Genomic DNA, 27277 nt, shown 5'->3' with positions numbered 1-27277 from the left:
TTCAGGGTCATTTTTGCCTGTGGTGAGTTTGTAGCCAGTCTGGGCACAAACTTAAAACCCCGAAAACCAGCTGGGAGCCATTTATAGAGGAGGGTGCTTTGGGTATGGAGTGTCAGAGCTGGGGCCTCTGCCTTATTACAGGATAACTCCCAGGATCGCTCCTGTCCTGAAATGCCCAACCTAGGCACTGTGGTATTTCCCTTGCAATATCACTCGCACGATCGCGTGTGATTGAATGCGTGTGTGCCGTAGGTTAGAATGTTGTAGAATCTGTCTTCTCCTTCCACCATTATGTGAGTGCGGAGCTGAACTGAGGGCCTCAGGGATGCGTGGCCAAATTTTTTCACTCTTCAAGCCATTGCTGCCTTGTGCCTTCTCACAATCCCCGGGCTGGTCCTGGTTTCCTGCTCCTTCTCTTCCAGCATCAAGACATAGTTGGGTCCTACCTCCTTTTGCCCTTTTTGGAAACAGGGTGTCTAATATGGAGAACTAGATGTCCTTGAACTGGATGTAGACCAGGCTGGTCTTGAACTTACAGAGATCCACTTTCCTCTGTCTCCTGAGTGCTGGGATTAAACACACGTGCCACCCGACTCCTGCCTTCTCTTTGAACAATTCTTTCTCTGTTCTTCTCCTTCCTATAGCCCTGTCACCAGCTCTGTATCTTTTGGAACACTGGGCTTTGCTTCACAAGTGACCTGTTTTCATCTGTACCTTAGCACCTTTCGGATGAGGACCAGGCAGTTCACGGGCTCCGGAGCAAATCTCAGTAATTACACGGTGGATTGACTGGTCCTTTAGTTACCCTTGGAACGGGAGTTGCATGCATTACTGCTTCTCCGAGGATGGGGATGTCACATTCAGCTCCTGGCTTTTCCAGGTTCATATATAGACAGAACTTGGTCTTCCTCTTATCCTGGAACATGCAAATACTTGATAATAGCTCAGTGTTTGGATTGGTATTTTCCATTCCTGTCCTTTAAGCCTTTCTGCCCTTTCTCTTCCCCTCTCCATCTCTATCTTTTCCTCCTCTTCCTCTTTGATGAGGTTTCTCTATGTAGCCCAGGCTGTCCTTCCAATTCCTAGGGTTCTTGGTGTGTACCACTTGGTGTGTGCCTTATTTTAAGCATTTATTCTAAAGGTCAAGGGCTCCCATGTGGTGGGAATGAGGGATTTTCTGAGTCCATCTGGCCATTCATTGATCCTGGCTTCTTCAACTCCCAGTCCAATACCCAGTTTCTGAGTTTAAAAATTATATTAATGATGTGTAGCTTGTGAGGCTGCCTGGGAATTCAACAGGCAAGTTCATTTACAGGCTTCAGTGTCTGATAATAATCAATTATGTTTGATTGTTTGTAAAATTGCATTATTTGTGTATTTGTTGTGTTGGGTATTAAAGCTAGGGCCTTGACATTCCAAGCAAGTATTCTATCACTGAGTCACAGCCTTAGCCCAACCTTTTTTCTTTACTTTTTTCCTCCATTCGTTTTTGAGAGAGGGTCTTGATGTGTAGACCAGGCTGGCCCTCAGCTTGAACTGATCTCCTGCCCCTGGCCCCTAAATGCTCAGATTATAGGCATGAACCTCTGTGTCTGGCCCTTTTCTTTCTCTTTTCCCTCTCTCTGGCCACCTTCTTTGTCTTTTCTTTATTTCTTTTTAAGTAGAAAAGGTTAGTTAAAAATTACTTTCTGTGATTTGTATGGGAATTTTGCTTGCATGTAGGCCAGTATATATGCCTGGGTACCACATCTATGTGGTACTCACCAAGGCTAGAAAAAGGCATTGGATCTCCTGGGACTGGAGTTACAGGCCATTATGAATCACCATGTGGATGGATCTAGGATCCTCTAAAAGAGCAGCCAGTGCTCTTAACTTCCGGGCTACCTTTTCAGCCCACCCCCATTTTGTTTTCAAATAGGGTTTCTGAGTAGCTCTGGCTGTCCTTGAACTTGCTGTGTAGACCGAGCTGTCCTAGACCTCCCAGAGATCCCCCTGTTCCTGCTTCCTAATGCAGGAGTTAAAGGCATGTAATTGTAATGCTCAGCTGGCCTATGTGCCTGTCTGCCAGTCTGCCTTTTTTGTTTGTTTGTTTTGTTTTGTTTGCTTTTTGTTTTTTGGATTTAGAGTCCTTTGTAACTAATTACACAGCTGAAGATAACCTCAATATTTCTAATCTTTCTGCTTCCACCTCCAGAATGGTAGGATTATGGTTATGTCCCCCCTTGTCCTATTCATGTGGTGGGGACCTAACTCGGGGCTTCTCAGCATCAGGAGCACTGCTGACTGAGACTTCTCTAGTCTCCCACCTTTTCCTTTTTAAAAGATGCCTTGTTAGTGTATGTTTACTAAGCATGATGGAAGGGCTCATTGTGTAATGTATTTGAGCATAGTCTTCCCCATGACCCTCTTGTCTCTTCCTGCTGATCTCCTTTTTCTTCCCAAACTATTCACTCTTCTGCTTTGATGGGTTATGGACAGGAGCATGAGTGAGGGTTATTTACAGGACTGGAGTACCTTGCCACTGGCTTTGAGCATTGAGAAAAATGTCTCTGCCTCCTTCAGTGTCTTAGCTAGTGTTCTATTGCTGTGAAGAGACACCATGACCACAGGAGCTCTTACAGAAGAAAGCATTTAATTGGGGCTTGCTTACAGTTAGAGAGAGAGAGAGACAGAGAGAGACACAGAGAGAGAGAGACAGAGGGGGGGACAAACAGAGAGAAAGATGGGGGGGACAGAGAGAGACAGAGAGAGACGGGGGGACAAACAGAGAGAGAGACAGATGGGGGGACAGAGACAGAAAGACACAAAGAGAGTCAGAGAGAGACAGAGAGAGAGAGACACAGAGAGAGACAGACAGAGAGACAAAAACAAGAGACACTGGGCCTGGCTTGGGCTTTTGAAACTTCAAAGCCCACACCCAGGGACACTCCTCCTTCAACAAGGCCAGGTCTCCTCCAAGGCCACACCTCCCTAAACACCACACCTCCTAGTCTTTCAAAACAGTTCTTTGACTAGAGACAAAGCATGCACACATCTGAGCTTATAAGGCCTTCTCACTACTGGGTGAACCAGTACACCCACCAATCATTGACCGCATCTAAATTCTCACTGTCCCTCTTATCAGTGGCACAGTGTTACCATTGTTCCTATGCATCAGCTCATCCTCCACAGTGCAGTGGAGTCAAGAGCAAGGTGACAGTGGAAGCCGTGTCATGTGTGCTTTCAGACTTTAGCGTGGATGGTGCTGGGGAAATGCTTTTTTTTTCTTTCTTCACATGATGAAGGGTGTTTTAGGGTTTTACTGCTGTGAAGAGACACCATGACCAATGCAAGTCTTATAAAGGACAACATTTAATTGGGGCTGGCTTACAGGTTCAGAGGTTTAGTCCATTATCATCAAGGCAGGAATAATGGCAGTGTCCAGGCAGATGTGGCACAGGAGGAGCTGAGAGTTCTACATCTCTATCCAAAGGAAGTCACGGAACAGACTGTCTTCCAGGACACTAAGAGGAGGTTCTCAAAGCACATCCCCACAGTGACACACTTTCTTTAACAAGGCCATACCTCCTAACTGTGCCACTCCCTGGGCCAGGCATACTCAGAGTACCACAAAGGGTTAACCATGATGGAGGGAGGTGGGCTGGCACAGGAGGCTGCTGTTCTTATATTCACCTTTCCATCCTATATGGTTGAGCTCTTCAGAAACTTGATGATGCAGAAATGGAATTTTCTGGAACTCACTCAGTCAGGTTTAATGTATCTAGTATTTATTGAGTACTGACTCTCTGCCAGGCCCTATGCTAAGTGAATGCTGGGTTTTAAAGCGTAAATGATTTGGACAAGGCCCTTGCCCTCTGGGGACTTTTGAGATGACAGCTAATAAACACAGAAATAAATTAATGGTTAAAACAATGCCAGCTACAATAAAGATAAGGTTTAACAAAATGGGGCATTGCCTTCCTGAGGAGGTGGAGAGACCTATTCAAGGATGGGAAGGAGCCATTGTGGTGAATGGGTAAGGGGGATGAGACGGAGAAATGTCAAGGGAAGGGTTTTGGTAGAAAGGTTGAGGACTGAGATGGAGATAGAAATGGTGTGGGGTGTATATGTGCAGAAGGTTAAGAGGTAGGCTTAGTTGGGGACCGCCAAGGGATGTGGCTTACAGGGCTCACACAGATGAGATCTACTTTGGATTGGGGTGTTCACACATTTCCCGTCATAGGTACACTAGAGAGGTGTGTGTGTGTGGGGCTGTCTTGGTGTGGGACATTAGGTAGTTGTGGTTTGGATGCTTCCTACCTTAGAGCCTGCCCCAGAGTCTAGTGCTTTATGTGTGTGTTGTGTGTGTGGTAAGAGAGGCAGTGTAGATCTTTTACAATAGGACAGATAAGCCTTGTGCAGCCTGCCTGAATGACCATCTAAACGCTGTGCGAACAGGGGTGATTTGGCTCCATATGTTATATCTGGGAGCACATTAGGATGAGGCTACAGTTTATGACCATGGTGGAACGCCATTGTTCATGGCTGGCCTCTCTCTCTAAGAAACTCAAAGGGAAATGTTCTTGTAAATTTAGGACAGAAATGGCCTTTCTGTGTGTGGCGGTAACCACAAGGAACAGAATGGTAAGTAAAACCCATTACCTTAAAAACAAACAGCACAGCAAACCCTAGAGCGGACAAAACCCAACAAATCAGGAAACTGTATTTGCAATTCATGTTATTGATCAGTTAATAGAAAAAAGCCTACAGCTCAGCTAAGACAAGAACAAGCACTCTGAAGAAGGTAGCTGAGAGCCACACTTGTGGGGGCCTGTCATGCTGGTACTACTGGAAAGGTGGAGGCTGAAGGGTCAGGAGTTCAAAGCCATCCTGAGGACCCCAAATGAAAATGGTTAAAGAGCTAAACAATTCACGCAAAAGATATTCATGGTACAGGCCTTCCACATGATGGAAGGAGAGAGCTGACTCCTATATGCTGTCTTCAGACCTCCACACGAAAGCCAAAAAAAAAAAAAATGTAATTAAAGCAAGTCACTTATGCAGACTTGTTTTACTTCCCTGGGGGAATAAAAGGGAAACTGATTGATCAGTTAGGAAAGACTTGGAAAACAGCTCACTCAACTGATAACTCTCCGCAGAGGGTACCAGTCTGTCAGAGTTAATAGTTCACCTGACGCTGTAGACCCAGAAATTCCATGTGTTTGCTTCTCAGATGCGCTCATGAAGGTATTAACTCAGCGCAGTTGGTAACGGCACCAGTGTGTGGCTGGAGAAATGAGTAATGGTACATCTTCATGGTGGAGTAGTATGCAGCTTTGTTTTCTTCTGGGTAGCCGGGTGCAGGCTACACTGTTAAGCATTAAGAATGAGGCATATGATGACATGTGACGCATATGTGAGTTGTAACCTTTTGTAGGAAAGGAGGTACATTAAATAGAGGTGTATATACTTGCCTATGCAGAGTACCTAAAAGGTTGGTGGAGGAGGAGTTTTCATTTTGTCCTTGTATTCTTCACATTTCCAAATGTGTTAAGTTAAAAATATTTTGATTATTAAAAAAAAGATACGTCTGTGGGAACTGGAGAGATGGTGTACTGATTAAGAGCACTAGCTGTTCTTGCAGAGGACTGGGGTTCTATTCCAAACACTCACATGGTGGCTCATAGTTGTCCATAACTCCTAGGGTCTGATGTGATCTAGGTCTAGGTGATCTGATGCCCTCTGACCTCTGCAGGTATTAGACATGAACGTGGTGCATAGGTGTCCATGCAGGTAAAACACTATACATTAAATAAATAAAAGTGTGTGTGTGTGTGTGTGTGTGTGAGTACGCATACGAACAAGCACACAGATGCATGTATGTATGAGTACCTGTTGAGGAGAGAGGTATCAGATCCCCCTTGAATCTGGAGTTAAAGGCAGTTGCTCTACATGGGTGCTGGGAACTGAACTGGGTCTTCAGCTAGAGCAGTGTGTGCTTCTAACTGCTGAGCCATCTCACCATCCCCTAGTGTGTTAAATCAGGAAGCTGAAAAACGAGGCAAAGAATGTTGGGATGGAGATGGAACATGGGAACCACCGTTGGATTGTCTCCCAGGGACCAGCATGTCTCCTGTGGTACAGCTTTCGCTGCTGAAGGGGACCAAGGCTCAACCCTCAGAGAGCTCTTGGTTATGGAGATACAGGACATAATCAGAGGCTACAGGTGGGTCATGTGATCATCTATGAAGGCACCAGCGCAGCTGAGGGGATCAGTTCCACACCTGTCAGTGAACAACTTTATTCATATTTAGCTTTTACTTTTCTTTGTTAAAGCAGCCTGGACAATAATGAGTTTCTGATCCTCTTGCTTCCTCTACAACAGTGTGCTTATTTATTTATTATATATAAGCACACTGTTGCTCTCTTCAGACACACCAGAAGAAGGCATCAGATCTCATTACAGATGATTGTGAGCCACCATTTGGTTGGTGGGATTTGAACTCAGGACCTCTGAAAGAGCAGTCAGCTCTCCTAACCACTGAGCTATCTCTCCAGCCCTGCAGTGAGGACTTGACTGCCGTGTCTAGGCCTGTCTTCGTACAGTGCCTTTCTGTCCTCTGGGGGGTGAGAGGGACATTTCTTCCAGTGTTGTGGTTACCTGTAAGTTGCCCGTGTGCCCGTATATAACCTATCATGTATGCTCCTGTAGGGTAACTCTGGGTTAGAAAAAAAATCACAGGTAGATGATTTTCATTCCTGAAATGTATGAATCAGTTACTTACATCCGTTCAGCGTATGCCTGTGTTAAGGAACGTAACTCCTTTCTTTTTTTCCTTTTTATCTTTTTTGAGACGGAGCCTTACTGTGTAGCCCCGACTGGCTTGGAACTCACTATGCCAACCCAGGCTGGCCTAGAACTCGTAGAGATCCATTTGCCTCTGCAAGTGCTGACATTTAAAGGCACTGTTCTCTCTGAGCCCTCATACCTTCAGAACCAGCAATATACATGGAACACTCAACATTGGCAAGTTTAGCTCAAGGTGTAGCTGTAACAGCTTTGGTGTGTTAGCCTTGGGAAGTACTTCTTTCTTGTTCCAGTGAAACCTAAATGGTTTCACTTCAGTGATGCTGAGCTCTTGTTAGCGGTAGCCAATTCTTCAGTCAGTCCTAGCCTGATCAGAACCAGTTCTAGGGCACAGCCCATCACATGGGTCACAGTAGCAGGAGTCCAAGGAGCAAGTTGCTGGATATGTGTGCAGGGGTCTGAAGATAACTTCCCAAAGTAGTTTTTCTCCTATGGTCGGCCCCTGGTATTGAACTCAGGTTGGTAGACTTTTGCAGCAAGTGCTTTTATTTGCTGAGACATCTTGCTGGGTCCTATTCTGGGTTATCCAGATGAGTCCTTGAAAACTGAGCAGTGACTGTGGACAGAGGGGGATGTGACCTCAGGCCTGGTGTCACCCTGTGGACGCTTTGATGTTTAGCTTGGAGAGCCCCATACCCAACTGTGACTTACAAAGTGTAATAAGGCATCTCTGCTGCCGAAAGTCACTGGATGGGATGAGGTTGGTCTGCAGCTTTATGGGGATAGGCTTGTTTCTCTTTCTTAATCTCCCCTCGAGGGCTAATTAGAACGATGCTCAGCGTCAGGCACCTAATTGTTTCTGCCTTTTCCTTTTAAAGATGTATACCTTTGTGTTGTGTGATGTGTTTATGTTTGTGTGTACTGTTGTGGGCTGTAAAGAAGTGTACACGATGTTATCAGAATCTTTGACCCAAGGTTGCCGCTCACCTTTGGCTGAAGCTTCTGTGTCAGGACTTGGTTCTCACTGTGCCTGGCTGTTTAGCAGGTGGGGAAAGGCCTCTGACTGATTAGCAGGGGTGTGAAAAGAACATCCGGACAAATAGAACTCTTGCCAGCCAAGAGTTAAAGTATTAGACATCAGACCAAAGAAACCAGTGTGCCTTTAGGCTGTTTTTGCCTAATCATTTCGTAACAAGCCACACCCCCTGCTTGTCTCCACCTTCTTCCTCTTTTCAAGGCTCGGGCGGGTTCGTTGTGTTAGAACAAAATACCCTGGGATGTCCAATCTGTCATCAGACTGTTGAGCAAAGCCACAGCCCTGAGAGGTAGAAATACAATTTTTCCCCAAAGGCTATTCCTTTTTTCTTTATTAGATGGCTTGTTTCCTAGGCTGTGTTTTCAAAGTTTATCCTGTGAACAGGTTGGTTCCTTGGCTTGCTGAGTGTTTTTATTTTGTGTTTGAGTGACCATGTGGTGATTCTGGGAGGCTTGTTTAAAATACATTGGCCTGAAACCCTTGGGCAGCTTCCTTGTCATGTTGACCAGTTGTGAGGGAGTGCTGAGATTTAATTACCATTTAAAAAGAAAGATGTATTTGATTTTAATTATTTGTGTGGCGATGTGCATGTGAGTGCAGGTGCCCTTGGAGGATGCTTGGAACTAGAGTTTCAAGTAGTTTTGAGCTACTGGTGTGGGCACTGGGAACCAAACTCAGGTCTTCTGGAAGAGCATCAAGTGCCCTTAACCACTGAGCCATCCCTTCTATCACCCACCTCTCTCCCTTCCTTCCTCTCTCTCTCTCTCTCTTTTTAAAAATGATTTGTTTTCATTGTGTTTTGTGTGTGTGTGTGTGTGTGTGTGTGTGAGAGAGAGAGAGAGAGAGAGAGAGAGAGAGAGAGAGAGAGTGAGACAGAGAGAGACAGAGAGAGAGAATGCCAGTGTGTGGCAGCGTCTATGTTGGCCTGATGACAGCTTTTCCTCCCTTGAAGCTAGAGTTTCTAGCGGGTGTAAGCCACTGGGCATGTGTGTGGAGAACCCATTTCAGACCCTGGAGGAGAAAAGTAGTTTTCTGTTCTGAAGTTTCCCCTAACTGTAGCTGCTTTCACTTTCACTGCCCAGTGTCAGAGGCAAAGCACACGGACTGCGTTTGTCTCTGCCAAAAGCATTTTAAGAAGAAAGATCCCAGGGGACAGGAATATCAGATTAAAACAGCAGGCAGAACAGCCGAATCTTCAGAGCTGTATGTGAGGAGTTAGAAGAGTACCTCACACAGAAGCATTCACTGGACTCCCGAGGAGCGATCTATTGGTGTGTAAGTACAGAACGAGCTATGGTATGTGCTCACGGGAATGTCAGCCAGGCACGGTAGTTCACAAGTGTAACCCCAGTACCAGGAAGCCAGCAGTGGGAGGAGTGAGTGTTGCATGTTTGAGGCCAGACTATGGTACATATCGAGTTCCAGGACAGCTAGAGCTACGTGGAATAGCTGTGCAGGTCTGTGTGTGAGTTCCTGAGGAGGCCAGAGGCCAGACTGCAGGAGCTGAGTTACAGGAGGTTGTTGCAAGTCAGCCAGTGTGTGTGCTGTTAGAAAATGGACCTCTTTGAAAGCAATAGGTTCTTCGAACCACCAAGCAGTCTCTCCAGCCACCTTTTATAACTTTTTAAAAGCACAAAGTACTTAATAATATTTTTAACTCCAAGATAGCTAGTCAGCATAACAAATCAGATGAGTGTTCTTCTGTTAAGAAATCAACTATAAACTATATAAACAATATATAAAACTATAATTCTTACATTCTGAAGCTGTCAAATTTGACATTTTGATATTTATATCAAATTAATATGTTTGGCATTGTGCTTTGGTAAACAATTGGAACCCTGTTTCCTTGAGCAGGTAGGACCCGGGGACTCTTGGTTAAGTGAACTGACCTAAAGTCACATGTCTTCATCTGAAAGTAACACAGATTGTCCAGAATCCCATTTCTGGGAAGCATGACACATTGGTGCAATTATGTCATGTTTTGAACAACACTTAGGTATCAAGTAGTCAGAGGAAAAGCAAACCCCAGCTCCTCAGCCCTTACAGCCTGTGGTTCCGTGTTTGTGTAAGACCTAATGACAGACATTATCAGTGGTAATTGTCTGTGCTTAATAGCAAGACTTTAAAGAGTCTGAGGTGTTCTTGCCTTGGTTTGTTTATTGCTTTATAACAATAGAAGCAGATTCTGCATTGGCTCTTATTTTATATATAAGGCTGCTAGGCAGGTAGAGGTGAAGCAGGTGGCCAAAGGTTACTTAGCAATGGTCTAGGCAGAGGAAAGCAGATAGTGTTTGAGTAGACCCTCAGACTTGCTGTTATAGTTGGAGGTGCTGTGAGGGTTTGAATTTTGAGCTTTGCCTTGGGGAATCAACACATGGTGAATACTGAGCACTTTATGCTTTGCTAATCGGTGCCCTAAGCTCTTAGATGTGTCTGGGCATTGTTTTTCACCACCCTTTTGTCAGTGTATGGTGACAGGGAGTCTACTGTGTGCTACCACTAAGGTAGAGACCAGAGATCCCAAATAAACAAGGATGGAGAGGAGCTGTCCTGTTTGGACATTATAGTTCAGTGGGAGGCAGATTGTAATCAGAGTTTATCAGATAAGACTACAAATATTGGGATCAGATCTTCCAAAACAGATTATACAAAGAAATCTTGTAGGATGGGCATAATGACACAGGTCTTTATTTCCAGCAATTGGGAGGCAGAGGCAGGTGGATCTCTGTGAGTCTGAGGCTAACCTGGTCCTGTTCCAGGACAGCCAGGAATACACAGAGAGAACCTTTTCCAACAACAACACATTGAATTTATTTGCATTTGGAGGGGCAGTATGCACACAGTGGAGCACACTACATGAGGTCAGAACACACTGGCAGGAGTTGGTTCTCTCCTGGAGATTGGCCCTAGCTCAGCAGGGTTGGTGACTAGTCTCCTACTGTTGGCGGCCATCTTGTTGGCCCATATCTGGGATGAGGAAATTAGGGTAAGCCCCACTAGGTCAGCGAGCAGAGCCAGCATCCTAAGGGTGTATAGTGACAATTTGTGACAGTTAGTGAGCAGAGCTAGCACCCTGAGAGTGCATAGTGACAATCTGTGACAGGCAGTTTGACTTCTGTGGATGAATTGGTGACTTTGCCTCCATCTGTTGAACAGGCAGTGGTGAGAGGGGAGAGGTAGTGCACACAGAATTCTCAGTACAGTGCTGACCAGGAGTCGTAAGTGGCAGCTGCTTTTATTCTTGTGGGTATTTTATGTTAGTTTTACGAGAACCTTATTATTATTATTATTATTGTTATTATTATTATTGTTATTATTGTTATTATTATTATTGTTGAGATTTTAATTTTATGTGTATGAGTGTTTTGCCTGTGTTTATATCTGTGCACTATGTACATGCAATGCCCATAGATTCCAGAAGAGAGCATTGGATCCCTTCTAACTGGAGTTCCAGATAGTTGTGAGCTACCGTTTCAGTGCTGAGATCAAATTCAGGTCTTCTGGAACAACATCAAGTGATCTTAACCACTGAGTCATCTCTCCAGCCTCAGCTTTTAAGGTTTTGATAATCGAGAGGGTATAATTCCCTGGTTCTGTTTACGCTGTCGTACGTCCTCCTGTGTGTATACAGTTTTGTCTTTGCATATATAAGGATCTCAGTATATATCATGTCATGAGTCTCCTCCCACAACTGAGTCTTTTCCCTTTCCCTCTGTGGATCATGGAACCTGGGACTGCAACTGAGAAGTGAAGGAAACATTCATTCTTGGCTAAGAATAGCGGAAGAGGGCGTAAAGCTCGTAAGTCAGTCTCCCCACCTTTGGTGGGTGCTGGGTGATGAGGGCAAGGCTGTCACTTCTGGGGGTGGGTACAGAGTTCCTGCAACTGTAGGATTCTCGTCCTTTTGTCTCTTTCATGCTTGTCTCACAGTTGTTAACTGTCACATAATAGCCCTATCTATGTGTATGTGTCATTTAGTGTGCACAGGGTTATAAAGAAATGAGAGAGCTGGACTGAGGCGTCACGTGCCTTCAATCCCAGCACTTGGGAGGCAGTGGCAGTCAGATCTCTGTGAGTTCAAAGCCAGCCTGGTTGAGAGAAAGAGAGAGGGAGGGAGGGAGGGAGGGAGAGACAGAGAGGAAGCGATTGGTTGGTTGATTTAGTTTCAGGACAGCCAGGGCTGTGCATGGACAAACAAAGGAACGAGAGGTTGTCTGTCTAGTGGTCCCTGTGACAGCCATCTTAGACCTGACAAAAGTATTGGTCAGCAGGATTTCTGGTACCCAGGGAGCCTGTCCTCAAAGATAAATAAAACCAAAGCAGGGTAGAAACTCAGGTGAGCACTGTGTAGTGCTCAGTGAGATGCAGCTCGGCAGGGTGAGGCGACCCGTGTGTCCTTCTGCCAGAGAATCTCACTTCAGATGCGTGCGTGTGGCTGCTCTTTCCATTTCTGTGTCATGGATGTCCCCCTGCTCAGATTTACCCGGTTGCCTCTTTTCTTTCAAACTGCAGGGTTTACCACCAATGTGTTGTATTTAACAGACCTTTCCTTATCAGTGGGCATTTGGTTCTCTCACCTTTGTGGGTCAAAAGCATGGATGTCTGTGGGTGTGGCTCATTGGTGGAGACTCTGGCCAACAAAGGGACACTGCATCCACTCTGTAACAAATTTCCCTGGAGATGCTTTGCACTGCTACTGGGTCTGAGAATACCTGCTTGGAACCCCAACCACACGCCTCGTCTGGGGAAGCCTTGGTCTGCCCCTTGAGGGAATGACTGACTGTGTAGCCACCATTAGGACAGCTACAGCTGTGGGTTTGGCAGGACAAATCTGAGGCAGGCTGTTCGTTGAGGAGGGAGGGGGAGATCAGAGCCTGGCTGAGACACAGCTCATGGGGTGGGAATGTGGATGTTTGTGAGAGTTCTGGAGACAGGGGACAGGATAGGAAAAGAGGTGAAGGGGAAAGGCGGGGTCTGACCAGGGAGGAGAGAACCCTAAGGGATGTGTGGTTCTGGGAGAGCATCAGCTAGGCCAGACCTGTATGCCTCGGGGTGATGATGTTGTGGGCAATAGACCAAGCATGCAGTGGGTCAGGTTCCTGGTTTTCAGAAAGCATTTATTGATATAGGTTTCATAAAGTTTTATCCATTCAAAGTATACAATTCAGCGATCTTTAGTATGTTCACAGTCATGGGTAGCTGTTGACATAGTTTTACAATAGTTTCACTAGCTTAAAAAAAATCCACCTCTGTGCCTGTCAATTGTTACTTCTCTGGTCCCATGGGGGCTCCTCACTTTCTCTGCCAGCCCTGAGCTCCCGATGTACATTACATCCTGTTTTTGTAGGTAGCTCCGTTCTGGACTTCAGCGAATGGAGGAGTTTCTCCTATGTGGACTTCTGGAACTGGCTTCCATCAGTGTGGTGCTGTCAAGGACGGCTAACTTTTAGGGTGTGTCAGAACCACATGTCATTCTTTTACAATGTTCCATAGTGTGGACATACCAGGCTTTGCTTACATGTTTATCTGCTGATGGAATTTGGGACTGGCTTCCTTTTGTGAGTTAAGTAGCTATGAGTGCTCACACATACATAGGTTTTTGTGATTTTTTTTTTTTCCTTACTCTTGGTTGTGTACCTGGGAGCTGAATCTGAGCCAAGCAGTAAGTCTGGGGTTGCTTTATAATAGCCAGAGTTGCTGTATCAGTTTTCACCGGCACCAAGGGTCCCGGTGTCTATTTTGTCAACATTTGTTATCTAGCCTTTTGCTTCTAACCTCTAGCCTCATGGGAAATGTAGTCCTGTTTTGGTCTTTTTGTTTCCCTGATTGTGCCGTTCCTGTGCTTACTGACTGTCTACCCTGCTTCCTTGCAGAAATGTCTGTTGGGAATCCTTTGCCTCTTTGAATTGGGTTGTAAGAGTTTCCTATATAACATGTAAATAAATCTCTTATTAAATGTGTACCCGGTGCCTTGTACTGGGTGAGCATTATAGGACTGGGCTTTGTTTTGGTTTTAGGAGCATTTTCTTTGCTCTTGATAGATGACTGTGGTGGCTGGGATGGTTTGACGCCCTTTTTGTTTTGGTTTGGAGATAGGCTCTCCTGGATATATGCCCTAGATTGGCCTTGAACTTGGCCTCCTCTGTCTTGACGCCTCAGTAGCTGGGATCAGACTTGTATGCTACCAAGCCAACTTTGTACTAAAAACTACTCTTCATGAGGTTAGGTTTAATTATTTTTTGTTGTTTATGTTGTTGCTACATTATCTGAAAACCATTTGCTAAATATAAGGGCATGGGAGTTTGTTTACTCGTTTTTTTCTTTTTCTTTTCTTTCTTTCTTCTTTCTTCTTCTTCTTTTTTTTTTTAAACAAGAGGTTTTAAATTTTAGCACACTGGGGATTAGACCCAGGTCTTAGGCTTGCGAGGCAAGCACTCTACACTACTTACTTCCCTAGACTTGAGTTGATTTTAATACATGATAGAAGGGGGCATCTCTTGTATTGATCTCGGCACTATATGTTAAAAATATTCTTTCTGCAGAGTGTTTTTGAAACCCTCTTGCTTTCTCCCGCTGTGATGAGACACCATCATCCAGGGAAGTCAGGCACTAAAGCAGAGGTCGTGGAAGAGTGCTGCTTGCTGGCTTGCTCCCATGGCTTACTCAACCTGCTTTCTTAGAGAGCTCAGAAACGTCTGCCAAGAGATAGTATCACCCACAGCGGGCTGGGCCCTTCCACATCAGTCAAGAAAGGGCCCTTCGGCATTTCCCACTTGAAGTTTCCTCTCGGATGACTCTGGCCTGTGTCAAGTTGAAAAAACTAAGCAGTAAACTGCCAAAGATCATCTGCCCACAGAAGTATGGTTTTCTTTGGGGCTTAGTATTTTGGTTCCTTGATCCGTAGACCTGCTTCCTTTGCTTTTCCCACTTCCACTTTGGAGTTGGTTTGGGGATCAGGAAGTAGAAGTCCTTCCTCCTGCTTCCTTTTCAGGATTGTTTTGACTCCGCTAGGTCTCTTGTCAGCAAGTAAAAAGTATATATCTGAATATAAATATGGGGTGTCTGAGACTGGCCTCAGACTTCTGAGTCCTCCTGTCTCAGACACTTCAGTGCTAGGGTTATGGATGCGAGCTTCAGTTCAGAAAGTCCTTTGAAGGAAGACGTCACTGGGTTAGTGAGCGCCCATCTGCCGTGGGCAGCCTTTCATCATAATGTTTTCTGAGCCATGAACATCGGATGCTCATTAGTTAGATTTCCTTTAATTTTCCTTTCGTGAGGGCAAGGAAGGGCTGTGGTGACTGTGCCACACGTAGCCAAGGCTGACTTTGAACTCCTGATCCTCCATCTTCAGAGTATTGAGATTTCTTTAAATGTCTAGTTTTTGAAGTTTTTATTTTTTATTTTATTTTATTGAGACTCATTCAATTCATGACTGCCTGGGGTTTGCTATTAAGCACTAAGCTTGTAAGTATGTGCCTTCAATCCACACCGTTTTGTTTTGTTTTGAATTTTTTAAAAAATTGATTGATTGATTGATTGATTGATTAAAGTACATTGAGCTCAATGAGAAGGTGGGGGGAGTACTTGTTCTGTGTGAGGCTATCTGCTTGTAAGGGCATCCTTACCCCCACGCACGCTGTTCTGGTGACAGCCCTGGCCTTTCTCTGCTGTTCCCATTTGCCTTTCACCTTTCCCCCTCACGTGGGATCGTTCCCCCTCACGTGGGATCGTCCCCCTCTCTGTACTGCAACGGCACAGCGCCCGTCCCCACGCGCTCGGCATGCAGATCGGCACCCAGTTCCAAGTAGAACGTTGTCAAAATAGTTGTGAAGTTCATTTTCCCCCTTGTCTGCTAATTTTACATCCTAAGTTTGGTCACGTTTAGCACCGTAAGTTTAACTTCTAACATATGTTGTAAAGATTTGAATGTTAGTGCTCTGTTGATTTTTTTTCATACAGATATCCTCTAAAAGTCTGTGGTGGTTTGAATAGAAATGACTCATAGGTTCAGATATTTGAATGTTTGCAGTTCCTAGTCAAGGGGGCTGTTCAGGAAAGATTAGGAGGTGTCACCTTGTTGGAGGAGCTATGACATTGGGGGTGAGTGGTGAGGTTTCAAAAATCCACACCACTACTGTCGCCATACCTTCTGCCTTGATGACCGAGAACTCTCAAATTGTAAGCAAGCCCCCAGGTAGTGCTTGCTCCCTTTATCTCCCATTCCCCTCCCCTCCCCTCCCCTCCCCTCCCCTCCCCGCCCCCGACTCTGTCTCTGTCTGTTTGTCGGTCTCTTTCTTTCAACATGGTTTCTCCATGTGGCTTTGGCTGTAGACCTGGCTGGCCCCAGACTCAGATCTGCCTGGGATTAAAGGGCGTGGCACCACACCCTGCTAGTGTTTTTTTTATAACTTGCCTTGGTCTAGGTGTTTGTTCACGGCAATGGACTAGCTACTGGGGCAGAATTGTGGCATTTTAGCTCAAAGCATGCAAGTCCCTGTGTCAGACCCAGCAGCTTGGTTCAGCTCCATGCCTTTTCTCCACATCTTTTTACCGGTAACCTGAGTCATTTTCACTCCCATTTCCTGTAACCACTCTCCAGCCTTATTTCCTTAAGTGCTTTCAAGCAGTGCTCAAGACTTCCTGGTTTTGTGCACTTTCCTGGTTCCATTGCAGGGAGAGAGGTATCATTATCTAACCACAGGGTGGTACCTGACTCACCAGCGTGTGGTTGGCTTCTCTGGAGTCCAATGCACATCCTCGGTGTTGCAACTCATGCTTAGGGAGGGTCACAAAAGTAGGGTTAAGGTAATGTAGCTCTGGACAGGATTCTGTCCTCCGAGAGCCTTGGGAGCCCTGGGGATGTGTGGGAAAGGGCTTGCTCTGCCCAGTGCAGTGTAGAGACAGCAGGTAAGGAAACGGAGCCTTAGAAAACAGTGAAACATCTAGTGTCCTTGACAATATGAGCCTAAGAAAGAAGTCAGCAGTACTTTAAAACTTTAAATTAGAAAAAATAGCATCCTACGAGGAAGCGGAGCATAGAGAAGTGAAGCTAACTTAGTTCCTGTGTGTGTGTGTCTGTGCCATAACATCGGATGTGTTGGTTATCTGGTTACTTGAAGGAGTTGGCGCTCCCTCTGCTTGGGTCCAGGGGTTGAATTTAGGTGGTCGTGCTTGGCTGTGAGCACCTTTATCTGTTACATCACCTTTCTCGTCCCTGTAGTTCTTTAAAAAAGATTTCTTTTATTTTGAGTGTTTTGCCTGCATGCATGTATGTGTATACCTGACACTCAGGTCAGAAGAGGGCACTGGATCCACCAGAACTGGAGTTCTAGATGACTGTGAGCCGCCACGTGGGTGCAGGGGACCCAGCATCTCTGAGCCATTTTTCCAGCCCCAGGGTTTTTTTGTTTTATTTTGTTTTTTTGAGGAAGAGTCTCACTGTGAATCCTTAGTTGGCCTGGAATGTGCTATGTAGACCCTGCTTCTAGGATTAAAGGCATGCACCACCATGCCTGGGTGTGTTTTGTTTGTTTTTGAGACAGGGTCTCACACTGTAACACTGGCTGGCTTGGAGCTTGCCTGCCTCAGCTTCCCCAGTGTTAGGATGTGTCATTTAAGGCAAACCACAGTGGGCATGTTGGTATACGTGTACTCTGTACAAATTGCATTGAACTGTTTAGGTTGTTTTCTGAGGTCATTTCAGTGAGTTAAAGAATATAAACAATTTACAGAAACTTGTGAAATAGAAGGTTGAGTTGCCTTTATTAGAATTTTTTGAGACACGGTCTTATTCTGTAGCTCAGACTTTCCTTGATCTTCTTGCCTCAGACTTCTAAGTGCTGGGGTAACCACACCCAGCCTGGGCTGCATTCTTTTTCATGGTGTTGACACAGCTCATATTCCTATTGATAATATTTAATTTTCATTTCTCTTTGAGATCCCACTTTCACTTCTTAAAAAAATACATACCAGGAGGGACGGGTCAGAGTGGTTAAGAGCACCGGCTGCTCTTTAATACATAGACCTGGGTTCAATTCCCAGCACCCATGATGTGGATCCCAAACATTTGTAACTCCAGTTCCATGGGATCCAACACCTTCTTCTGACCTCTGTGGGCAGTAGGCAGGCATGCAGTGGGTATACATACATGCAGGTGAAACATATACATAAAACAAAATAATAAAAAATAAAATATATGCTCAGAAGTGGAATTGCTGTGTATGGGAATTCTATTTTCAAAAATATCATCATCATTATTTATAATCACATGGTCTTTCTATGCCCGCCTTAGCTCTGAATAACAACACAGAGACTTGTATTTATTTCTAATAGCTTTAGGCCTTAGGTTGCTCTTGTTCCCAACCTGCTTTTATGACTTACGTACTGCACGTGGCTCATTGCCTCCTGAGCTGCTCAGTCCTGGCACCTGCTTTTGCCCCCGAGCTGGTCTGGTGGATTCTTTTCCAGAGTGCCTGGAAGTCCCTCTATTTTCTCCTCCTTTGCTCTGCTTTTTTTAAAAAAAACCAATAGGAAGGTGAGAGAGGGAGTGTTTACAGAATACACACGCAGCCATACGAATAGTAATACTGAAGTTCAGTCTGCACACTACTCTCTAAGGCCACAGAAATCGGCATTTGAATAAATACAATCTTTATACAGTGCACAGGAAGACCACCCCAACAACCATCATCATCGTTATTATTAACCAAAGAGTGTATTATTTAAACACCAGACGGGGGGGGGGGGGTGAGGCGTAGCTCAGTTAGTGGAGCACATGCCTGGCGTGTGCAGGGTCCCGAGTTCCATTCCTGTACCGCACACACAGATGTGACCAGATGTGAACTCCCATGAGCTGACATGATGAATTAGCAACGCAGTTGAATGGAGGAAGAAGCTTGCCGCAAGATAGGGAAGAAGACAAGGAAGAAGAAGTGGACTGACGGCTTCCTTCTTGAGTTGGAACAGAATGGGCTTGCTCATCCTACCGCCTTGTGTAAAGAGCCTTGAGGTTCATTGATTTCGATTTCTGAATACAGCTGGGGCTGGGATGAAGACCTCACCTCTGGCCCATTTATCCCTGCTATGCTGTCCTGGAGTTAGTGTCAGGATTGGAGTCGAAACAGATGGGCTTGTGTTGATTTGAGGTCTTTCCTTTGTTTCACGACTGCGGGCAAGTGTAATTCCTTAGGTACATGCAGTGAATATGTCAGTCTCTCTCACAGGGTGGAAATACATGTAAAGCCTCACGGTTCTGCTTTGTTGGGAAGATGCAGTAGAACAGGGAACTAGAACATGTATTATAAGATATATATAAAATTTACTATAATAACCATTTGTAAATACACAAATCATTTGTTGAGATTCAATGGCTTGTAGACAGTGTATAACAAGTCTCCAGAGTTCTTTTAACTTGTGAGCTGAAACTGCCATTGAACAATAACCCCAAGCTGCACCCTCCCCCCAAGTCCCTACCATTTTGCTTCTGTCTGTGACAACTGTAGGCGTTTCCTGAAAAAAAAAATCTGTGTTTTTCTGATGGTCCCTTTTCCCCTTAATGGCCTCCAGGTTCATTTATGGTGTGTGTCCTTCTAGTCTGGTCACACGGCTTCTTGCCCATTCCTTCATTTCATTTCTGTGTTGTAATTGTGTAGAAATCTCCCGGGCTGACGCTGCTTTGCCTTCTGTGTATGTGTGGGTCAGCACGTGGTCTCTTATGTTGAATGAGTGGACAAATGTGAGAGTCCCCACATTCCCAGTTGTACCCCCAGGTCATCGTTTTAGTTCACCCCACATAGACTCTTCTGTGCCTACATCCTGCATTACAGGATGGTAGGTACATGTGGTCCTTCAAACCAGAGAAATGCATTCTTAGACAATTCTGGAGGCCGGAAGTTCACAGCTGAGGTCTTAACAGGATGCTGCTCCCTCTAGACTGTAGGAGGGGATCCTTCCTTGCCTCCTCCCTCTGGGTCTCACTCTGTAGCCCAGGCTGGCCTAGAGCTCATGACACTCCTAGTGCTTCAGGTTCCTGAGTCCTGGGACTCCAGGCATGAGTCACCACACCTGGCCCTCTTCTTTCTCTTCTGAGGATACATGTCACTAAGGATGGTGGCAGACACGTTTAAATCCAGGACTTAGTAGAGGCAGGAGGACCAGAACCAGTTAAACAGTGAAGTCAAGGATATATGGTACCCTATTCCCCCAAATCGAAAAGGAGTGTTGTCATTAGATTTGGACTCACTTTAGTGAATGCCTGTAACTGTGTACTCTTAACCGTATTTCTAAATAAAGCCACATCCCTAGGATCTGGTGGTTGGGGTAGGAATGTCTTTAGGCAGCTACACTTCAACTCCACCCCCTGAGGTCTGTTTGACCATACATCACACTTTTAAATCATCTGGAGGGAGGGGGCCCGGAAGTTGTGAATAAAAGATTCAGTCCACACGAATTGAAGAGTGTGGGTTTATGGGAGGACTCGAGAGTGGAAGTTAATTTCACGAGTATTGATATCTTATTTTTCAGGTTGATCGTGTTCTGAGCTAAAGATGTTCCCAGAACAGCAGAAAGAGGTAAGATGCTACCCGTTCATTTATGGAAAGTCTGGGCTGAAAATCTGAACATAAATAACCCGAGAATTTCGGTTCATCACAGATTAGTCAAAGAAGTAACCAGAAACGGTGACATCTCAGAAGAGGGCTGAAGGAGGAACAGATACTTCCTGTCCCCACTGTAGACATCCCATGCTATCCCCTTTTTAGTTCTGCGACTAAGTTCTGCACACTCTGCCTCCAGCTCATCCGTCTAGAGAACTGTCTCAGACCCAGGGTCCTCCCAGGTTCTGCCCCCTACCCTTATCCATACTGCTTGCTTGGTTTTCCGATTTATTAACTCACCCCTGGACACTCCCAGGATGGAGTAGGGAACCAGGAAAATGTCAGCTGGCCATTACCTTCAGTCTGACCTATTTGTTGCCTTTTAGAGTTCTGTTTTGTTGTTTTTTTCATTTTGTTTGTTTCCCACACAACTCAACAAGACTATCTTTTCTTGATTGCATCCTGGACTTACAGGTTTCCAAAGTTTCCTGGGCTTCCGTCTAGGGCAGGGCTAATTCAATTGTCCTTCACTACCCACAAGGCCTTGTTCTAGGAAACTACCCACCAAAGTCTCAGGATGATCAAGCCCTTTGTGTAAAATGGTGCAGTGTTTGCATCTAGCCAGCCGAGACCTTCCAAGTATTTACATATTTCTTCAGTCTTTTGAGGCAGGGTACCAGGCTGGCTTTGAACTCACTGTGCAGCCAATGGGGCTTGAATCTCTGATCTTTCTGTTTCTACTTTCCCAGGGCTAGGATTACAGGTGTTGCCTCCATATCCAGCCCCTCATATACTTTAAACCATCTCTAGAAGATTTATAATCCTAACTGCAATGCAGACGCTGAAGTAACAGCAATATCCTTTGGGGGAGAATGACCGGGAAAAAGTTTGTATGTATCTGGTAGCTCAAGATAGCCTTCATCTAGGTGTGAGCCACCATGCCCAGCTTCTTTCCGGTTGTGTATGTGTGCATTGGTGCATGTGTGTGGGTACATGTACGTGTGTGTGAAGGCTAGAGGTGTTGTTCCTTAGATGGCTGTCCAACTGAAGTGTTAAGAATCAGGCACTTCTCACTGGGATCTGGGGCCTATCAGGTTAGATTGGCTGGCCATTGGGCCCTGGCAATCCTCCTGTCTCCACCCCTCCAGCCTGGGATTACAGGTGCGTGCCACCATGACCTGCTTTTTATATGGATTCTAAGGATCAAACTCAGGATCTTATGCTTGTGTGGCAAATATTTTATAGACTGAATTATCTTCCCACGCTCTGTTAACAACTGTTTTTGACATGTTAGTGGAGCACCGTTTCAGCTGCTTTTCTAGCTGCTGTGGTAAAGTACCCGACAAAGGCAACTTTCAGGAGACATGGTTTATTCTGGTGCACAATTCATGATGCACACTATTATGGTAGGGAAGCCATGGTGACAGGAGGCAGAGACACCTGATCATGTTGTGTCCACAGTCAGGAAGCAGAGTGCTATGAGTTCTCATGTTCAACTTTGTGATGTCTAGGACTCAAGCCTAGGGAATGCTGACACCCATGATTAGGGTGAGAGTTTCCACCTCAAGATAATCCCTCATAGGTATGCCTGGAGGGATTTTTATTTCCTTTATTACTCCAAGAATACCCTGTATTGTTCAGGTGATTCCAGATCCTGTCAAACTGATAACTAATATTTACATCACACCAACTATATAAAGATAAACATATCAGTGATCTTGAAAATGTCATCTCTGATGAAATGATTTCATAACAGTCTCATATAATTAATGAATTTAAAAATGACAGTATTTTTCAATGGGAAAGGAAAAACTTACACTGCAAATAGATGTTCAAATAGATGTACAGTGTCCAGAGGTTTAGCTTAGCTTCTGTCAGGAAGAAATAAATATGGAGAGGTGAGACCCTGCGCACTGTAGGATAACATCTGGCTGCTCATCAGCTGTGTGTCCATTCTCCATGTGGACCCGCAGTGCTAAGCTGTATTCTTTTGAGTATAGCCAGAATTCCTGCACTTGGCTTCTAGGTACCTGCAGGCCCAAAGTCTTTCTCCAGACTTTCTTCTCCCCAGTGCTGGGGCACATCTTGCTTTGTTTCCGAGCTTATTTTGGAACCTCTAAAGCTCTGTGCAGCCTTGGCCCTGGGCTGTTGCTAGCAGGGCCTCCTGCCCAGCTTCAGCTCTTCCTTTGCTTCCATACATTGTTGACGGAGGCTGATACTTCAAGCCCCAGCTGGGGCACTGGTGGTGCACATCTTTAATGCCAGCATTTGGGAGGCAGAGGCAGGGGGATCTGAATTCCAGGTCAGCCTGGTCTATAGAGTGAGTTCCAGCCGGAGTTGCACCTGTACACAGAAGGTTTTTCATCCCCCTGACTTACTCCAAGAATGCCTTGTATTCAAGGCCAGCGAGAGTTATGTAGAGCCTAGTGACTGCTTGTTGTTCAGTGTAATAGAAGTTGAGATCCCCCTAATCACATGCGTAAGGGTCAAATACAGTATCACTGGTTGTGTACAAGTTAGTCCAGTATTTATATAAGCACTTTCCAGTTGATGCCCACAGATAGCAGCCATTCCTAATTTTTCATGGGACTGGCATGTGCAGATGGCCAGGAGTAACACACCAGTCATAGCCGGTGGTCCCAGCCTCGAGGTTTGGCAATTTTTTTAAAAAAGATTTGGGAAATGTAGTTTCTTGTCGAAGCAGCTTTATTACCACAATAAATCTAGCAAGAGGAGAGAAGGGAGTGAGAGTCTCCCTTGTTAGTTGAACACGTTCCATCTGCACATTGGTTGGAATTCCCAGGAGAGCAGTATCTCAGCTGATGGATTGTTCCTATAAAAAGGCCTTGGCATTGGGCCACTGTAAAATTAAAATGAATTCAGACTCATTCGTGCATGCAACTTTAATTTACAATTAAAATATTATGGTTACATATTTTAATAAGAATAATTAGACGGACTCAACTGAATCAACCCTTGTGTTTAATGAGACAGAACCCGGATCCAAATGGAAAGGCAGGTGGGTGTGACAGGGGACGAGTTTCAGTCACTGTCTTTTGTAGAGTCAGGCATTTTTGCCCTTTTTTATATTCTAATGCTGGGGAGGAACAGCACTGTTTCCCTGCAACACCGGGAACCCTTGTCCCCTGCCTCAGGAAGCTTGTTTTCTGAAGGGGTGAAGGGGCAGGTCCCCCTTGCAGGACACAGACTGTTTCCTGGAGACTCACATCCTGTTCTTACACCTCTTGGGCTGCTGTTCCCTCATGAAGGCGTCCCATTTCTTCCTCAGCCGCTGTGACTGGAACATCTCTTCTAGGGGATGGGACTCTATATCTGTGTACATGTATTCACGTGTGTGTGTGTGTGTGTGTGTGTGTGTGTGTGTGTGTGTGTGTGTGTGTATTCCTGCTTCCTGGGTCACGATAGCTGCTTTCTCCCTTTAGAGCAGTAATCGTGGGTCGTGACCCCTTTGTGGGTAGACCAACCCTTTCATGGTGGTTGTGTACCAATCTCCTGCATATCAGATATTTACATTAGGATTCACAGCAGCAGCAGAATTGCAGTTATGAAGTAGCAACAAAAATAATTTTATAGTTGAGGGAGACCACAACGCGAGGAACTGTATTCAAGGGTCTCAGCATTAGGAAAATTGAAAGCCACTGCTTTAGAGACTTACACCTTACAGAGTCTTTTCTTCCTCCACATACACTCACTCCCTGTTGGGAAATAAGCGACCTCAGGCAACCCCCAGCCACTGACACTTGAGTGAATTCTTCGTGTTTATTTTTTGGGTGTTTTGAGACTGTGTAGCCCTTGTTGATCTGGAACTTACTCTGTAGACCACGTTAGCCTTGAACGTTAGTTCAGGTTCACAGAGAAGCACCCACCCCTACCTCCTGAGTGCTGGGATTAAAGGCTTGGACCACTATACCTGGCTTGGGTGAGTTTGGCAAGGAATACCGAGAAGATGGCAAGCCCAAGAGAGTTCCATGCACCACCGGGACCCCATCACTAACAGAGGAAGGAGCGCTCAGAGCTGGGAGTGATCCGTTGCCATTTTAGATGGATAGCCTTACTGAATGGATGAGTGGTGTTATAGGCTTAAGATACAAACACAGTGGGAACATTTTGGACTCTCTTTAAGAAAGGGTGGTGGCAGGGCGTTGGTGGGGCACACTTTAATTCCAGCATTTAGGAGGCAGAGGCAGGTGCATTTCTACGAATTTGAGCTCAGCCTGGACTACAGAGTAAGTTCCAGGACAGCCAGGGCTACACAGAGACCCTCACTTGAAAAAAATAAAAATCAAAGAAAAGAAAAAAAAAGAAAGAAAAGAAAAAACAGGAAGAAAGCTAAGTTTTTCTTTGTTTAGAGATTTGAGGCAAGGTCTCACTGTGTAGTCCACTGGCCCCGCCTCCCATTATTTAGCCTGGGGAGGCTCAAACGCCTCTGACCTGGGCCTGTCAAGTGCTGGGATTACAGGCGTACACCACGATGCCTATTTTGGTATTTTTCGGCTTGTGCTTTTGTAATAACGAGACTAGCGAGCGTGTAGCATTCGTTCCACCACTGAGCCTGAGAACACAAGGGTGCGGCTTTCCACACTGGGTGCTAACCGGAAACCGACTGGGGATAGAAAGAAGGAATATCACTAAAAAAAAAAAAAAAAAAACAGAGATTAGTGTTTCGAGACTCGTGAGCCTTTGAACATCCTCTTAAACCCCAATTCTGCCTTTTTCCTTTTCCTGTCTACGCCCTTTTCTTCTTATTCTCAGCTGTTGGCATCCTACCCAGTTACTGAGTGTTTCTACTGAAAAGGGGCACCCTTTCTGTGGCTGGAGAGATGGCTCAGCCTTTCAGAGCACTTGCTGTTCTTTCAGGACCCAGCTTTGCATCTCAGTACCCATATGGCAGCTCACAACTGTCTGTGGCTCTAGCCCTAGGAGATCCGGTGCCCTCTCCTGGGCTTCTTTCTGCACCAAGCATGCATGTGGTACACAGACATACATTCTGGCAGAACACCCATAAGCATAAAAATAAATACATAAAAAATAAAAAGTAATAGATAGCCAGTTGGTCCCCACACCGCTGGTTCCAGGAGCGTTTCTGTCCTTCTGAGCCCATTTGTGTGACAGTTACTAGGGAGCTGTGGTTCACTCTGTCTGAGTCTCAACAAAAGATTTTATTTCCATCTTCCAGGTTTGAAAAGATTTGCCCACTACAGAATATACGTTCTAAGGAAAAGATAGACGCTTGAACTATTCCTTCCCAGCCCTTTCTTGTACATTTTTAGAAAATGGAGACCACGTAGGATTTATAGTTTAATATCCCTCTTTCACGTTAGCTTTCCAATACATTTTAAATATTAGAATGACTTTGGCAGCTACAACTAAATTAGCAGTGACTGGAAGAAGCGAGCATACATTTCTCCTCACATTTATTAGCAGGCAGGAAACAGTAAGCTTATGAGGGAAAAAGCAGCCAGTCACTGCCTCGGCTGGGTGACCGAAGTAAAACAGCCGTGGAGACTCCCAGTGACAGCAGCGACCTTTGATGTGCTGAAAGATGGGGCCTCATCTCATTTCTCCTTCCAAACATGGAGAGCCCCACTCTAGACTCGAGACAAAACACTGAACAAACCCCGACCGAGGAACATGTACGAAAGACCCCGAAAGTTCTCAGAATCACCAAAGTCACCAAAACCAAGAGATGCCTATAAAAGCACCACAGGCCAAAAGGAGCCCCAAAGGAGACACAGTGGCCAAACTGTCATCCTGGATGAGAGTGGCAGCTGGGGAACAGCCAGCTATTTACCTATAATAGTGAGTAATCCCACCGGGTAGGAACACGGTGACATCATAGTGCTGCAAAGGAATCGCCAGAGTCCAGGCTTTGGACAAGAGGCAAATCTAAGCTCTAAACTCAGCCCAGACTTGCTGGTTATCTGACTTTTGGGCTGTCTTCTCTTATCAGAAGAACTGGTTGCCTGGCTGTTAGGGGGAAGAGGCTTCGCAGGCAGATAAGGGTGGAGCTGGGTCAGGGGTCAGGGAGGATCAGGGGCTGTGGAAATCAAACAGTGCACAGGGATTGGGTTCTTACAGACCTCATGGCTCGTGCAGTAAGGATCAGTTACTTTAAATTTTAAATTCTACCCCTCCTGGCATTTCCTTTCATAGCAGATGCAGTCATTAGGCCCAAGAAGTCATTAAAGTGTTTAATAAGGTTATTAAATTGACTAACAGCACCTTTGGAAGCCATTTCCATAGGAAATCCATATGATTCCAGGTATGGGACATGGGGCTGTCCTCTGTGGCGGACAGCCTGTCAGCATCCCAGTGAAGGATGGTGGGCAGGTCTTGAGGGATGCCTCTAATTAAGGAGATTATAGGTGAGCCTCGGCTGTCTGGGCATAGCTGGAAGTGTGTTGAAAGTTCACTAATTCCTGCTAATTGCAGGGTGGGGGAGGAGAGGTCCATCCAAATTACGGAATATTTTAAAATAAATGCACTTTCATTAGATTCAAGTACACGTTTTAACTCCAACTAGGCTAACAAATGGTTGTCCTGCACAGGTCTTAGGGGACAAAGTTACTGAGGGTGGCAGAATGATTTTCAATTATTTCTATGTAAATAGGTGTTTCTGAAGCTCTTTGCTCTCATAGACCCTAAGGGTTGCACTGGTTGCCTTCTGTGGTTAATTGGCACACCCTTGGAGGGTGGGATGGGTAAATTAAGATAAACTTGAGGCCATCTAGGAAACAACTTAATTCAATGATAAGTGGTGTCCAAGAGGCCAGGTGGAAGAGGTTTTCATTTCAGCTCGAGTTTAATTTCGTTTTCTCCATGAAGGCGATTTCGCTC

At 45.3% G+C, this 27277-nt stretch overlaps 1 protein-coding gene across 2 annotated transcripts in view; it reads left to right on the top strand.

Annotated features, from left to right (window-relative positions):
- The window catches only part of SNX10 (sorting nexin 10), a 50289-nt gene that overhangs the window by 4378 nt on the left and 18634 nt on the right, over positions 1-27277 (top strand). Inside the window, exons 1-2 of one of the 2 annotated variants that reach the window (XM_080932506.1) lie at positions 9038-9098; positions 20349-20395. In XM_080932506.1, coding sequence (XP_080788632.1) covers positions 20372-20395 — 24 coding nt within the window. In that variant the 5' untranslated portion in view covers positions 9038-9098; positions 20349-20371. Of the gene's footprint in view, positions 1-9037; positions 9099-20348; positions 20396-27277 lie in introns of those variants that run through there. The other variant, XM_080932505.1, reaches the window with a different exon arrangement.

The sequence above is a fragment of the Micromys minutus genome, assembly GCF_963924665.1.
Source record: "Micromys minutus genome assembly, chromosome: 18".
Lineage (NCBI taxonomy): Eukaryota > Metazoa > Chordata > Mammalia > Rodentia > Muridae > Micromys > Micromys minutus.
The sequence above is the reverse complement of the archived record's forward strand: the minus strand, read 5'-3'. Positions and strand labels throughout refer to the sequence as shown.